General features: G+C 41.4%; 1 protein-coding gene and 1 pseudogene across 1 annotated transcript in view; one reads left to right on the forward strand and one right to left on the reverse strand.

Moving 5' to 3' along the window:
* Nucleotides 1–2,243: 2,243 nt before the first annotated feature.
* On the reverse strand, nt 2,244–4,181 carry LOC102474355 (pre-mRNA-splicing factor SYF2-like; annotated as a pseudogene).
* A 4,826-nt stretch (nt 4,182–9,007) lies between these two features.
* LOC102474783 (GTPase IMAP family member 4) overlaps nt 9,008–16,090 on the forward strand; it is a 15,115-nt gene continuing 8,032 nt past the window's right edge. Inside the window, exons 1-2 of the mRNA XM_006164406.2 lie at nt 9,008–9,244; nt 11,984–12,016. Of these exons, the coding sequence (XP_006164468.1) occupies nt 11,998–12,016 (19 nt within the window). The 5' untranslated portion in view covers nt 9,008–9,244; nt 11,984–11,997. The remainder of the gene's footprint in view (nt 9,245–11,983; nt 12,017–16,090) is intronic.

Below are 16,090 nucleotides of genomic sequence, written 5' to 3' on the forward strand. Positions count from 1 at the left end.
AGAAAGTGAGAAATCACACCCCAGTGGGAATGGCCATGCTGGAATCTCTTCTCCACCATTCTCCTCTTAGGATTTTGGGCATGCATGTACATGTGCCTGGCATAAGGTTTTTTTTTTTTTTTTTGAGAGGGTTTTGCTATAGAGCGTGTGTGCTCGCCAGAAAGACAGAGAGAGAGACAGAGAGACAGAAGTGAGAAATCACCCCTGGGGGAGGGAGGTGGCCACGCCACAATCCCTCTCCTTCTTTCTCCTCTCAGGATCTTGGGGGCACACACACACGCACCCGGCGTGAGTTTAAGCCACCAGGTCTGGGACTTGAACCGTGGTCAACTACATGGGAGTCCAGCAACATTGCCATTACGCTAACTGCTGGTCCCACCTGGCATGAGTTTTAAGCCACTAGGTCTGGGACTGAACCACAGTCAACCATGTGGAAGTCCAGCACCTTAACTACTATGCCACCTGTTGGCCCGTATACTTCATTTTTATTTACACTTAGTCACTGTATATCTTTGCTTTGTTCAACATGGTTTTTCCCAGCATGAATATGGTGCATATAATTATTTCTTTTGCAGCATCTCGTAAGTTTTTTTTTGGAGAGGTTTTTTCGCTATAGGGCGCGTGTGCTCACCAGACAGACAGAGAGAGACATAGGGACAGAAAGCGAGAAATCACCCCCCAGGGAGGATGGTCACGTCGCAATCCCTTCTCCTCCATTCTCCTCTCGGGATCTTGAGCATGCACACACACATGCCCGGCGTGAGTTTTAAGCCACCAGGTCCCGGATGCGAACTGCGGTCGACTACGTGGGAGTCCAGCAACATAGCCATTACGCTAACTGCTGGTTCCCATCTCGTAAGTTTTAATGAGTACTCTTTAAGTTATCCTTTAGTTCTAAATATTTACCAGTTTCTATAATCATATTTTATTTAATCCGAGTAACTAAAACTAGTCTCTCCCATTCCATAGCATATAATATTTTGTATATTTATCTTTTAATTACGTTGAAGCCAAGAAATATGGGCTATGCTATTCCAATCCTATCAAATGCTTAGAGCATTCATTTCTGAACAAACATAAGACCAATGCAGCTTGAACGTCCCTAATCCAAGCTGTAGGAAAACTAGACTGCGGTGTTAGTGTTGGAATGGCCACCATAGATGGCTTGAAGAAACCGAAAGTAGGGGCCAGCAGATGGTTTCTCAGATACGTCTGGATTCCCATGTGGCTGTCTGTGGTTTGAGTCCTGGATCTGGTAACTTGAAACTCACTCAGGGCATGTGTGCATGTGTGCCCATGATCCCAGCAGGACAATGGAGGAAAAGGGATTGTGACACGGTCATCCCCCCTGTGGGTGATTTCTCACTTTCCCCTTCACTGTCTCTGTCTCTCTCTTTGGCAAGTGCACATACCCTAAGGCAAGAACCTCTAAAAAAAAGAAACAGAAAAATAAACTTGAAGTTCTATGCTGGAAGTGATGGACAATTGGAAAAATGAAAAATAGGAAAACACTCTATAAAACTAAAAATGAAGATGCCAATTACATATTGAAAGATTGACCCTGTCATGTCTCAGAGAATGCATGCCATCTATTGGTGTGCCGATCATGAATAAAGTGGAGATCTGTCATGGTGAACTGAAAATTCAAAGAAACTGTGGATTTTCTTTCTTTCCTTTTTTTCAATTCCAAAACATTTTATTGCTTCTTAAAAAGGGAACTGTACATTATCATTATTCATGGAAGGACAGACCTGCTCCTCCCTGAACTCGGTCTCCTACAGCCATGGGTGGAGACTACACCAGTTCCCCTAGTAGCCACAGCATTCCTTACTGTCACCAGCTGCAGAGTCAATAGTCCCAAATGGTTCCTGAGTCCAGCTCCTGATTCCGTCAAATCCATAACAACATTCAAAGCAACAGTGACTACATTTGTGTATGCCGCCAGCAGTCTCAGCCCAACTGCTTTAAAGATCAATCACATTTAAAATACACAGAAAAATAATAGAATTTATACAAAGCAGTTTTTACAAAACAACCTTACTACAAGAAATACATCGTATATCCAAGACATAAATGTGGAAATACACATGGAACTACAAGTTTAAGAAAAAACATGTATTTCTAAATGCTGTGTGGGAGGGCACAGACTGAGACACAAATGCTGGTTAGCTGATAACATTTCACATGGAACTTCCGTTTGCTAGCACACATTTTCACTCCGTTCTCAAGCTTCTAAACAGTTCCTAAAGGGATGAAACGGCTGTTCCTCGTTCCAAACTCTGTTTAATTTCGGCTGTGTTTTTCCCATAGAATCCTTCCGCTTTCTTGTTGAATTTGGCATTCCCTTCGTTAATGTAGCCGATCTCTGCATCATCCATGAAGAAGACTGTTGGATGTCGGGAAAAACTCTTTTCCATGTTTTCCTCTCAGTCTCTCATACATTTCCATGTCAGGTTTGATCTGTTTGGTCAACCGATAATATTGGCGTAAAGCGGCAGCGGCATAATCTGAAAAACCTAGGTCAGGGTTTCTCCTCTTCCTCTTCCATCCTTCCATGCTCAGCACCGATCTCTAGGAGCTTCACTGTCTCATAGTCTTCCCCTCCTGCTGCACGTTCCTTTCTCTCTTCTTCCTGTAGTTCCCATTCCAAACGAGCTTTTTTGGCTTCCCAATCTACAGGTAACTTAAGTCTTTTATCTTCTTCCACAACTTCCTGGTGATTTAATTTACGAGCTTCATTCAGCTTCAGGTGCAGCTCCCAGAATTTGCGCAGCCTCTGTACGCGCTCCTGGGCAGCCAGCTCCTGGGCTGCGGTGAGGGGTCCCTTTTCCACGCTGTCCGCCAGCACCTTCTCAGCTTAGGTCGCAGCCGCCATGGATTTTCAACAAATGGGTTGCAGAAGTTTAAGAAAAGATGAAGCATTAAATTTGTAAAGAATTGTGGTGATAAAGCATCTGCTGATCAGGAAGCAGCACAGAAATTCATGATGAGTTTGCCAAGGTTGTTGGTAGTGAAAATATGACACTAGCACAAGTATATAATGTTGATAGAACATCACTGTTTTGGCATCATTGCCACCAGAAATGCACTGACTATAGCTGCCGAGAGAGCCCAAAAGATACAGAGTAACTGTTCTGGGGTGTGCTAGTGCCGCATGCATGGAGTATAAACTTGCTATGACTGGTCAAAGCTTTTTTTTTTCTTGGAGAGGTTTTTGTTATAGGGCATGTGCGCTTGCCAGAAAGACAGAGAGACAGAGGGACAGAAAGCGAGAAATCACCCCCCAGGGGGGATGGCCATGCCACAATCCCTTCTCCATTTTCCTCTGGGGATCTTGGGCATGCAGGCACATGCGCCCGGCGTGGGTTTTAAGCCACCAGGTCTGAGACTTGAACCGTAGTCAACTACGTGAGAGTCGAGCAACATAGCCATTATGCTAACTGCTGGTCCCAACTCACAAACATTTTGTACCAGCAGCTCCTGCTCACTACATGGAAACAGGACTGGATGATAAGTGCAAGATCTGTCCTGCTCACCTCCAACTGAACTTCTTATAAAAAGTATTGTTTATGCCATGTACTTTTCCGCAAATGTGACTTCATGAATTCAGTTATGTGGCCAGGATATCTTTAGATCAATGAAGAGTAAGAATAAAAACACTTTTCTGAGTAGTGTACAAGTATCAGGGAACCGAGTCACAGGAACAGGTGTGGAAGGTTTTCAAAAGGAGCTTGGTGTGAAGGTGGCTGTGCATGCTGTAACCAATGTTTGGGACAGTGAGTGACGAAGACACAGCCATGCACTCCTGGCACTGCCTCTGGTCTGTGATTGTTCAATGATAATGATGAACAAGGTGGTGACTTTGAAGACTTCTTTGTCAAGTGAGAAAAACGTGTGAGTTCCTTCCATAGGAAAAAGTATGCCTTCAGAGTTGGTCAACAGGTTGGAGGAAATGGATTTTGACGATGTTCTTACTATTGGTAAGGAGGCTTCAATTGTTCAGTCACTGACTGATGCACAAAATAGCCGAAAGAGTTCTGAATCAAAGAGACTGCAATAATAGTGAAGATGAAGATGACGTTGTCAACACTGGAGAGAAAGACGAGCCTGTGGACCACACTGTCTGGTACCACAGTGGCTCTCCATGCTTTTATACCTTCTAACCTTTCAGTTTCTACCATAGCGTGCAGACAATCGCTATATGTAGTTCTTTATGTTTTTAATCATAGCCATTTTGACTGAGGTTAAGTGGTACTCATTGTGGTTTTGATTGGCATTTCCCTTATAAGACATGTTGTATATTTTTTAATATGCATTTTGGCCATTCTTATGTCTTCCTTAGAAAGTTGTCTGTGGGTAAACTGTTTAAATTCCCTATATATTCTGATTATTGATCTCTTTTAATTTTTAAAATTTCTTTTGATTTCTATTTCTTTCATATATTCAATCATGTTTCTTAGCTTACATCATGAATATTCCAGCTTGTGTACATTTTTCACCAGTCCAGTTCACCATACTAGAAAGTTATCTCCAATAGATAATACTCCATTTCTTTGTCCCATGAATGCCTTGCCTCTCTATTTTTCTCCTTAATGTCCTTCCTCAGGCTCTACTCTTTCACCTGCCCTCTTCCCACACTCTATCTGGTATTCGCAACCACTTACTAAGTTTCTATAACCTTGAGTCATTCAGTTTCAGCCATAGAGTGCAGACACTAGGTATATATTAAGTGGAGATATACAATGTCTCTCCTTCATAGCATGGCTTGCTTCACTCAGCAGTAAATCTTCCATATTCATCCACTTTTTGTCAAAAGCCAAGGTCTTATTTTTTATAGCTGAGTAGTATTCCATAGAGCATATGTGCCACAGTTTTTCAATCCATTCATCTGTTCATGGGCATTTGGATTGGTTCCATGTCTTAGCAATTGTGAATAACGCTGCAATAAACATGGATGTGTAAGCACTGTTCCAATTAAAATTCTTCTGTCCTTTGGGTAGATACCAAGGAGTGGGAGAACAATCTCCAAATTGTTCTCCAGAGTGGCTGGACCAATTAATATTCTCACCAGCAGTGTAGGAGAGTTCCCCTTTCACCACACCCCGGCCAGCACTTATCATTTTTTTGTTTTTTTTTCAATCTTAGTCATTCTGACTGGGGTTAGGTGGTATCTCATTGTGGTTTTGATCTGCATCTCCCTTACAATGAGGGATGTTGAGCATTTTTTCAATGCCTTTTGGCTATTCGTATGTCTTCCTTAGAGAGTATTTTTTTTTAAATTCATTCTCCCATCTTTTAATAGGGTTCATTATCTTTTTTTGGTCAGCTGCTTGAGTTCCTTGTGAATTCTGGTTATCAGTACTTTTTCTGATGGATAGTTTACAAAAATATTTTCCCACTCTGAGGCTGTTGATTCACACTGATTACTGTGTCTTTTGCCATGCAAAAACTTCTTAATCTGGTGTAATCCCACTTGTGTATTTTGATTGTGCTTTGGGGGTCTTGTTTGAGAAGTCGTTGTCTACCCCTATGTTTCTCAGAGTTTCCCCAGTGTTTTCCAGCAACAGTTTTATAGTTTGAGGTCTTAGGTTTGGATCTTTGATCCACTTTGAGTTAATTTTTGTTAAAGGTGAGACGTAGGGGTTCAGATTCACCTTTCTGCAGGTGGATATCCAGTTTTTCTAGCACCATTTGCTAAAGAGGTTTTCCTTTCCTCATGGGACTGACTGGTACCCTTTGTCAAAGATCAGCTGGCTGTATGTCTGGGAGTTTACTTCTGGGGACTCTATTCTGTTCCATTGGTCCACCTGTCTATTTCTGTGCCAATCCCATGCTATTTTGATTACCATAGCTTTGTAGTATATTTTTGGGTTAGAGAGTGAGATGCCATCCACCCCACTCCTCTTTGGCAATATGAGTTCTTTTATGATTACAGACAAATTGTATGATTTTCTTTTCTAGATCTGTGAAGAATGTCTCTGGCACTTTGACTGGGATTACATTAAATATGTAGATTAATTTGGGTAGAATTGCCATTTCGATTGTATTAATTCTTCCAATCTAGGAATATGGGATGTCCTTTCACTGTTTCGTGTCATTTTCAAGTTCTTTTTTTAGCTTCTCATAGTTTTCCTTGTGGAGGTCTTTGACCTCTTTGGTTAGATTTATTCTTAAGTATCTTATACTTTTTGTGGCTATGGTAAATAGCACTACTGTTTTCAGTTCCATCTCAGTCTGCCTGCTGTTCGTATATAGCAATGCTATAGATTTCTGTATATTGATTTCGTATCCTGCAACTTTACTGTGTTCATGTATTACCTCCAGGAATTTTTTCATGGATACCATTGGATTTTCTATGTATACTATCATGTCATCTGAGGGATAGTTTCACCTCTTCTTTTCCTGTTTCAATGCTTTTTATTTTATTCTCATTTGTGATCGCATTTGTGAGGATTCCAGTACTATATTCTAGTACTTCCAGTACTATGTTGGGGAAGATCTTCTCGAGTTGCTTATATGTCTGGATGCTTGAGTGCCACTCTAGATTTGAGAAATTTTCTTCCAGGATTTCATGGAATTCTAGACCAGTCTAGCCCCTCTTGGTGCATGGAGGTTAAGCTGGAGATGATGATATAAGACAGAAGAGAAAAGAGTATGAAAGAGAATAAAGAAGTCGTGACTTGCAATTTTGCGAGGGGGCTGGAGATGGAAATGGGTTCTGCTGGAGAGCTGGGGGCAGTCCTTGCTAACAGAGAAGGGGTCTCTGGGCTTGGGGAAGCTGGAGCTGGAGCTGGGGTGCCCTGCCTCAGTGTCCAGAAATTCCTTTAATGAAGTTGTGCTACTGGTAGGCACTCTCAGTCTTTGTTGTCTGAAATGTGTTTATCTTGCCTTAATGCTAAATGAGTCTAGCATTTTAGGTTCACTTTTATTTTTCCCCAGCACATTGAAAATTTTTTTCCACTATTTTCTGGCTTGCTTTGTTAATATCAGGAAAATGGCATTGTTGTAGCCATTTCTCATGCAAAGGTTGTTAGAGTGGTTTTTGTTGTGGGCTATAAAATAATTTACACAGAGAAAAAGTAGAAAAAGGTTTATTCACTTTCTGATAGAGGAAAAGGGCCTAAAGTGGAGAATTATATTGGCTCTGAAGGTTGAGACCAGGAGGTTTCATTGGGTTATAAAAGAGAGGGCTTATGATTGGTTAATTCAGGTGATTCTGGGTCAGGACGCCTGTTGATCTTTCACAATCTCTATTTCTTCACATATATTTGGTGTCTTGTCTGATCACTTTGATTTGCCATATATCTGAAGTGTCAGTCATATGTTACAGTGTCAGCAAGGTCTCAGTCTTCATGTCTGAAGGCAGCAACTTAGGAAATAAAAAATCTGCCATCTTTGTTGAGGTCAAGTAGGGGCCAGTTTGCCTGGGAAGAAAATGGAAGGAGAAGAAAGAATGTTTGAAGTATCTGGGAGTTTCAGATGGGCCTTTCCAGTTAAAATAAAGTGTCTGTGAGACACTGAATTAATATGGTGCCAGGAAGACACTGAGACACTGAGTTAATCCTTTCTAATCCTTAAGGTTCTTGGAAAACTTTTAACATTTTAAATTCCTGCTCTGGTTTTGAAATAAGTTTATTTTTAATGACTTGGAGGATCTGAGAATGGGAATCATCTCTTTTCTCTTCCTGAAAAAAGAAGGGGTTGGCCCTGTTGACTTGGTTCTAGGTCATTAAGAGAGAGAGAGAGAGAGGGTGGTATTGAACCATCTGGAAGGCCAGTGTATTGGCCTGATGTTTTATAATAACCACATCTCGTAGTGTTTAGACTCCCACTCTCCCCCCACCCCCCGCTCCATGGCACACGTGTCCTCACTGGAGATAGACAGAGAGAGGGCAAGTGAGTAATCACTCCAATGAGGAGGATGACCATGTCACAGCCCCTTCTCCATCTTCCTCTGGGGACTCTAGGTACACATGCATTTGTGCCTGGTATGATCCTCAAGGTGCCAGACTAAGGGCTCAAACTGCAGTAGGCCATGTGGCAGTCCAGGACATTATCCATCACATCACCTGCTGGCCCCTGGGCATTTTTTTGAATAATAATAAAAAAGGCTATTATAAAATAGAGAAGGTAAAGTCCAAAGATGAGGAGGAAGAAGAGAACTGTTAGCACACTGAGAAAGGAGATTAACCAGAAAAGCCAAGACCAGATATTAGTTTTAAAATCCTACCAAGTGAATTCTTCTTTGACACCCTCCTCATGAAGATTATTGTCCTTTTTCAAAATGTTATTGAGGTTTTGGTGGAATTTGTCCTGATCTGTTAATGTATATGCAGCATTTTATTCAAGAATTAATTAATTTATTATTATTATTTTAAAGTTTGCGATAAGCCATCAGGTCCAGGACTCAAACCACGGTTGGCCAAGAGGGAGATCAGTGAGTGCCTCAACCCCATTCCACTGCATTTTTTCTTTTTTTTAAAGGTGAGCACATGCTTCTCCTTGGACTGTTGCAAGGCGGTCTAAGGAGTCCAGTTGATCCTGGAGTAGGTTAGTCTGATCAACTACTACAGTTATTTGGTCAGCTGTTTTGAAAGAGAAATGTTTTGTATGCGGTGATGATGCATGTGGATGAATATAAAATAAATTTAAAAATTTTTAATAAAAAAGAAAATTATTATATATATACATATAAGCTGCTGAGAAAAGGCAGGCACCCAGGACTCAAGAGTGGTCGTCCACGTAGAATCTATTCACCTTTGCTGCCATGCCACGGGCTGGCCCAGGAGGCCTTAATTGTGCTAAGCAGCAGGTCCAGGGACTCAGGGGTCTTTTGGAAGAGCAAGCAACATTCTTATTCTGACCCAGCAGTTTCTTCCAGAATTACACAGCATGAACATAGCATGTCGAGTCTGTGGGGTCCAGCATGTAGCTGCCAGGCAGAGGGAGCTATTTAGCTTCAGTGTTAAAATGGAATAAAACCAGTCAGTTTTGTGATCATACTGGTCACACTTTAAGGGCTCAGCGTCCACCTGTGACGAATGGTTCCCATACTGGACAACACAGGACAGTCCCATCACTGCGGAAAGTTCTGGTAGTCTGCTGGCCCACACAGGGGGCAGGTCTCATGCGCAAGCCACTTTGGACAGCTCCGCCCCTCACTTCCTCTCTGCTCCTCTTTCTCAAAATCCTGCAAAAGCAGCTCCTGCCAAGTGAGAGAAAGGCACAGGACCAGGTTTTCCAGGTAAGGGGATGGGATGTGTGTAGGGCACAGGGGTGTGCGATTTGGAGAAGGGTCCTCCCCTGGGTTTATGTCTTAGACCGCCTGGAAAATTTGCTCTCAGAGTGTATTTCTTACTGGTTCCTGTTTCCTGTCCTTAATGGTTATAGGTTGTAATGTGTTTCGAAAGCTGAGCCCTGCAAATGAACGCCTGTGTCAGAGGTGGCTGCTCAGAGGATACTTGTTTTACAAATAAATTATACTTTTAGGGATGGTACAAATTATACATAAACTTGATTCTTTCAGGGGCAGAGCTGACTGGGCAGTCAACTCTGGGGGAGCAGGGAGAAGGACGTTGGGACAATCAAGGGGCAAACTCGGCATGCAACTCCCAAAGCCCATGTGCAGTCCAGATCAGAGACTGCAGTCCCAAAGACTCTGCTCACATCTGCCCCCTGGAAACCTGCCTCCTCAGGGACAGTCTCATGTGGGCTCACTGCAGTGGAGTTCCCCTTAAAAATGTAGGAGGAGGGAGAGTCCATCTCCAGACTCTCTGCACTTCAGTGGAAGCTGGGGACCTTGAATGCCTGTTCTTTAAGCAGAGGAAAGAGAATTAAGACCCTGACGTCTGCACTCACAGAGGCATGGGCTCCCAATTTTGCATCTGCCTTAGAATCCACAGAGCAGCAGAACAGAGCGGTGCCCTGGAAGGGGGCTTAAGACCCATCCCAGGCCCCTGTGTTTTCCTGTTGCTGGTTTCTATCAACTTCCTTGACACCAATCACCGACATCAACTTAGTGGACAAAGCTGAGCTTTAGAAATTGTATGATATGACTTCCAATTTACAGGAAGTGCTTTCTTGCTCACTATTCCTAAGGGACAAAGACATAACCCTAACCCTCTTTCAAAAGAGGTATTCAGCTTTCTAACAGTGTTTCAAATTTGTATGTGATGGCTTTCTGCTTGGTGACCTCGCCCTTATCACCTAACATTGCCCAGCCTGTCCTAGTCACAGTCTCTTCCTAAGAGTTTTTCAAGCATCCACCCTCCAAAAATGTTCGTAGGTAGCAATGACAGGAAACATAAAAAAATCAATACCACCTTTCTATGACATGAGCCTTGATTACTAAGGAAAAGATTGTCACTTTACAGTTCGAATATGTGTTGGACATAATGATCAAACAGAGAGAAAAAAAGCAGTGATATTGTTTATCAATTTACTTACTTACAAGAATATTTATTGAGAATTACCCTTAAAATTTTTTTTGAGACTTCTCCTGGGTCTATCTCTTAAACCTCCTAGAAAAATTGCTCTCAGAGTGTATTTCTTGTTTCCTATTTCCTTTCTTTGTTGAGTTTAGATTGTAATCAGTTTTGGAGACGAACCTTATATCAGGGGCTGCTGCTTAGAGAATAGTTGTTTCATAAATGAATGAATCTTTTTACAGATATAGAATTTGTAAATTGACTTGACTCTCCCAAGGATAGTTGAGTGAGTGAGCTAAATTAGCTCTTGGGGAGCTGTGAGAAAACAAACATTGGGACATATACGGGGCTCAGCTTGGATGTCCCTCCATCCCCACAAAGCCACACACAGTGTTAGGCTTGTTGCTGGGAAATGAAGAGAAATAGGAGACGCACACAGCCATCCCATAGCAAAGCTTATGGTTTAAGGGGAGATGGTAAAAAGTCACACACGTCACTCCCTGCTGTAAGGTCCACTCTCTAAGAGACCCTCTGGGGCATGAGTAGACCAAATCACAGGTGGACCACATCTGAGCTGGGTCTGCTGTTTGGCGATAGGGTTGGAGAATACATGTTGGAGAAGGCCTGGCTGGAGAGCTGTGGCCTGAGGTCTGAGCACGTTGGAGGCCTTTGATGGGAGTGTTCTAGGGGGAAGGGACAGATACGCACAGGCCTAGAAGTTGGAAGGAGCTTAGAGGATCCCAGGAACATTGAGGAGGCCATTGTGACTAAAGCCTTAGAGTGAAGTGGTTGATAACCAGGACCTTATGGACCATTCCAAGGATTTAAGCCATCTTCTATAAGCAACAGGAAGCCACCCGGGGATTTAAATAGAAAAAAAAATCAGTTTCAATTGTAAAATAACACCTAATTGAACAATTGAAAAGTGATTTTAGGTGAAATGTCAGATAGGAGTTTGTTACATTGCAAACAAATGACAGTGGACTGGAATGGCACAAAGAAGGAGAGAAATGAATACTTTTGAATTCTTGAGGGCAGAATCAATAGGATTTGGTGATGTCCGATTAGAACATGAGGAAATGAGAGCTACAGATGACCACTAGGTTCTACAGATGATTCTAAGGATCAAGGTGGCAGGGCGGGCTGGGGCGGAGGTTGTGGGTTTAATTCTGGCCATGTTCTGTTTGAGATGCTCATGAATCATCAGATGGAGAAGCTGAGTGGGATATAAAAGTTGGAACTCTGAGCAAGGTACAGGCTCCAGACTACACCTGTAACAGGCATTACAGTAATATTCATTTGGTGGTGGTAGAGGGGCATAAGGCTAGAACTAGTGCTAAGAAAACAATGGAATAATTTCTGATTATGTGGCAGAAAAGAAAGGAATGATTTGAAAATGAGACTGAAAATGGAAAGTTGAAGAGAGTTTTGGGAAATGGGGCAGGAAAAATCAAAGTATCAAGTTTATGTTAAAAAAAAATGCTGGCTATAGGAGATTGGCATGCTAGTAACTTTCCATTTCCCTAAAATGACATAGTTATGCATTTTTCTTACAGGAATTCAAGCTACAATGGCATGCCAATATGATGGTGAGTTCCAACCCCAGCAAACGAAGGGCCAGCCACAGTGAGAGGGTGAGAGGATGCTGGGGGCTCCCTAGGCCAGTCTGCAGGGATGATGGCAGGGATGGGGTGGAGGTGCTTCCTGTCCTGTCATCACATCCTCATCTAGCCTAGTCCCTTTTATGTTGCTTTAACAAAATGCCAGAGACGAGGTAATTTACAATGAAAATTAATTTATTTCTTGTAGTTCTAGAGACTGGAAGTTAAAAATCAAGTTGACAGCAACTGACAAGTAATTCTTGGTGCATCATCCCATGGTGGAATGTGAAAGGGCAAGAGTGTGTGCATTTGTGGAGTGTGTGTGTCTGTGTGTGTGTGTATGAGAGAGAGAGAGAGAGAGAAGGGAACGGGGTCAAACTCACCCTTTCAACAGGACCCTGCTCCTGTGATATTTAATCTACACTGCAATAACAGCCTTGATCCACTCACAAGAGTAATGTAATCATGGCCTGATCACCTCTTAAAGGTCCCACCTGTCAGCACTGTGGCACTGGAGATTAAGTTCCCAACACATGAACAAGAATGCATTCAAACAATAACATTTTGCCCCTGGCTCACAAAATTCATGTCCTTCTCACAACACGAAATGTGTCAGCTTCAAATTTCAAAATCTCATATACATAAGATATGTGTCGATTATGTGTAGGTAACATTTTTGTCTCAACTGATATGCAGCATATTCATTCTGGAAAGATTTCCTTTTTATGATGTGGAAACATACAGCGATTAAATACTAAAAAATAAAAAAAAGAAATACTTAAAATTTTAAAAATTAAACAACAACAATAAAAGTAAGATATGTGTGTTATTCAAGGCATTGTTTATCCTGAGGCAAATTTCTCTCCAGCTGTGAGTTTGTGAAATTAAACAAGTTATCTACTTGCAGAATATTGGTTTGTTGGAAAGGTCATGATGCATTTTTGCATAAGACAATATGTCATAACATTTCCAACAAACTAATACAAGGGTGGGATTAGACATTCCCATTTCAAAATAGAGAAATAGGTAGGAATAAAAGAGCAAAAGGCCCCAAGCAAGTTCAAAACCCAGAAGGATAAAGATCAATCCTTTAGTCCATCCTGTTGCTAAAAAGAGAAAATGGGAGGGGGGAGACGGTGGTGCAGTAGTGAAACACAGCTCTCTGTGAGGCTGACCCACATGAGAAGGTTCTAGGTCTGTATCTGGAGACCCTCCCTGTGTATGCCTGGCATGTGCATGCCCATGATCTGGGGTTGGTTGAAACTGGGGTGGATTGCAGTGTTAGGATCCTGCTGGAATACTGTCTGTCTCCCTCCCTCTTGCTCCTAGAAGAAATAATAATAATAATAAACAAAACTCAAAATACCTTAAACTGGCTGATTTATAAGAATAGAGTTTTTATCCAGTTCACAATTTGGAGGTCCAAAGTCTAGGGCCCACATCTGGTGAGGATCTTCCTGCTGGCAGATGACATGACAAAGAGCAAAAGATGTGTGTGCGTGTCTGTGTGCTCCTGTGCTTGTCTCTTTCTCTCTTCTTGTAAGTGCACCAGCTTCAATTACTGGGCTCACCCTAATGACCTTAATCCTAATCTCTTCCCAAAGACCATACCTTTCAACATCACAGTTGTATTATATTTACATCCTCTCAATCTGTCATACATAACCAAATCCCAACACATGAATTTTTTTGGTGGTGGTGGGGGACATTCAAATCCTAACAAACATTACGTATTAAAGTTAGAGAATAATCTCGTTTGACTCCATGTTCCATATCTTGGGAATCTTGGGACAGGATGAAGACAGGACTCTGAGACAACTGGTAGCCTTGCCCCTAGGGCCTCTGTCTTCAGTCCACCCAGCAGCTCTCTCTGGGTTTGTACATGGTGGCCCTACAATTTGGGGATCTCAATGGTCACCCTACCTCCATGGCTCCTCTAGTCTTTGTCCTAGTGTGAACTTAGTGTGGTAATTTTCTCACTCTGACAAGTCTCTGTCTGGATCCCCAGGCCATTTGACTTTCTTTGAGATTAAGGTGTGTGCCATGGCCCCACAACCCGCACACTGTGCATCTACAGAGTTAGAGCTGTGTGCGTGCCACCAAAGTGTTACAGCTTGTGCCCTCTGGAGCTGTGTTCTGTGTTGTAGCTCTGGCTGTCTGAGCCATGGCTGTGATAGTCAAGCAGAATTGACTGGAATGTAGGGCACAGACACTTAGGCAGTGAATGGTAGTGAATGCTGATTTCCCGTAGGTGCCCTGGGATTCTCTTTGGAAACCTTTTTTTTTTTTTAATTTAATTTTTTTTATACATTCAATCACTTTATTTATTTATTTATTTATTTATTTATTTATTTATTTTCTGGCAGCAGTCAGCCTGGGTCTTTATTTTTTGCTCACAACAAGCAATTTCTTTTTTCTTTTTCTTTTTATTATTATTTTAAAAAACTTTCAATCGCTCTACATCATTTGGCTTGTAAAGAGAATTTATCCAACACGAAATACATCTCAGACCAGTTCAGTTGAAAATACTATACATGTTATCATCAACAGGTAACCATTTCTGTGTTCCACAAATATCTTGCCTCTCTACTTTTTCTCCCTGGTTTCCTTCCGTATACTCTTCTCTTCTCCTGCCCTCTTTCTTTATTGTCTCCAGCATCCATAATTATTTTCACTATTTTTATGTTCTTCAATCTTTCAGTCTCTACCACAGAGTGTGGTATATATTAAGTGGAGACATACATTATCTTTTGTTCTTTATTTCTTTATTTAATTTTTTTATACATTCAATCACATTTTTAAGCTCACAAAGTGAATATTTAACTTTGTGAAATATTTGAACATTTTTCCCTAGTCCAGTTGATTAAAATATATCTTCAACTGATAATACCACATTTCTTTGTCCCATTAATGTTTCACCTCTAAATTTTTCTTCAAAATGCCCTTCCTCAGGCCCTACTCTTTCACACACATTTTACCTGGTATTTACACCCATTTATTGTGTTTGTATATCTTTTAGTCAATCAGTTTCAGCCATAGAGTGTGGACACTTGGTATATATTAAGTGGGGACATACAATGTCTCTCCTTCATATAGCCTGGCTTGCTTCAGTCATCAGCAAATCTTCCATATTCTTCCACTTTCTGTCAAAAGACAGGGGTTTTTTTATGGCTGAATAGTATTCTATAGAGTATATGTCCCACAGTTTTTCAATCCACTCATCTGTTCAGGGGCATTTGGGTTGGTTCCATGTTTTAGTAATTGTGAATAGTACCACAATAAACATCGATGTGCAATCACTTTTCCAATGAAGAATTCTTCTGTCCTTTGGGTAGATACCAAGGAGTGGGATTGCTGGATCATATGGCAGTTCTATTTGTAGATTTTTGAGGAATATCCAAATTGTTCTCCACAGTGGCTGGACTAATTTACATTCCCACCAGCAGTGTAAGAGAGGTCCCCTTTCATCACACCCCCACCAACATTTATCTTTTTTTTTTTTTTTTTAAATTTTAAAAATTTTAACTGGGGTTTGGGGATTCATTGTTGTTTTGATCTGCATTTCATTACGATGAGGGATATTGAGCATTTTTTCATATGTCTTTTGGCTATTCATATGTCATCTTCAGAGAGTGTTTTTTTCAACTCCTTTTCCCATATTTTAGTAGGGTTGATCATCTTTTTCCCAAACAGCTGCTTGAGTTCCTTGTGTATTCTGGTTATCAGTCCCTTATCTGATGCATAATTTACAAAAAATATTTTCCCATTTTGAGGGCTGTCGATTCACACGAATTACTGTGTCTTTTGCCATGCATAAACTTCTTAGTTTAATGCAATCCCACTTGTCTATTTTTAGGATTATCAACTGTGCTTTGGGGGTCTTATTTAAGAAGTCTTTTCCTACCCCCATGACTTCCAGAGTTTCCCCAGTGTTTTCCAGGAGCAGTTTTATAGTTTGAGGTCTTAGATTTAGATCTTTGATCCACCTTGACTTGATTTTTGCCAAAGGTGAGAGGTAGGGGTTCAGATTCATCTTTCTGCAGGTGGAAATCCAGTTTTTCC

This window comes from Tupaia chinensis, unplaced genomic scaffold, assembly GCF_000334495.1.
Source record: "Tupaia chinensis unplaced genomic scaffold, TupChi_1.0 Scaffold143622_1, whole genome shotgun sequence".
Taxonomy (NCBI): Eukaryota; Metazoa; Chordata; class Mammalia; order Scandentia; family Tupaiidae; genus Tupaia; species Tupaia belangeri.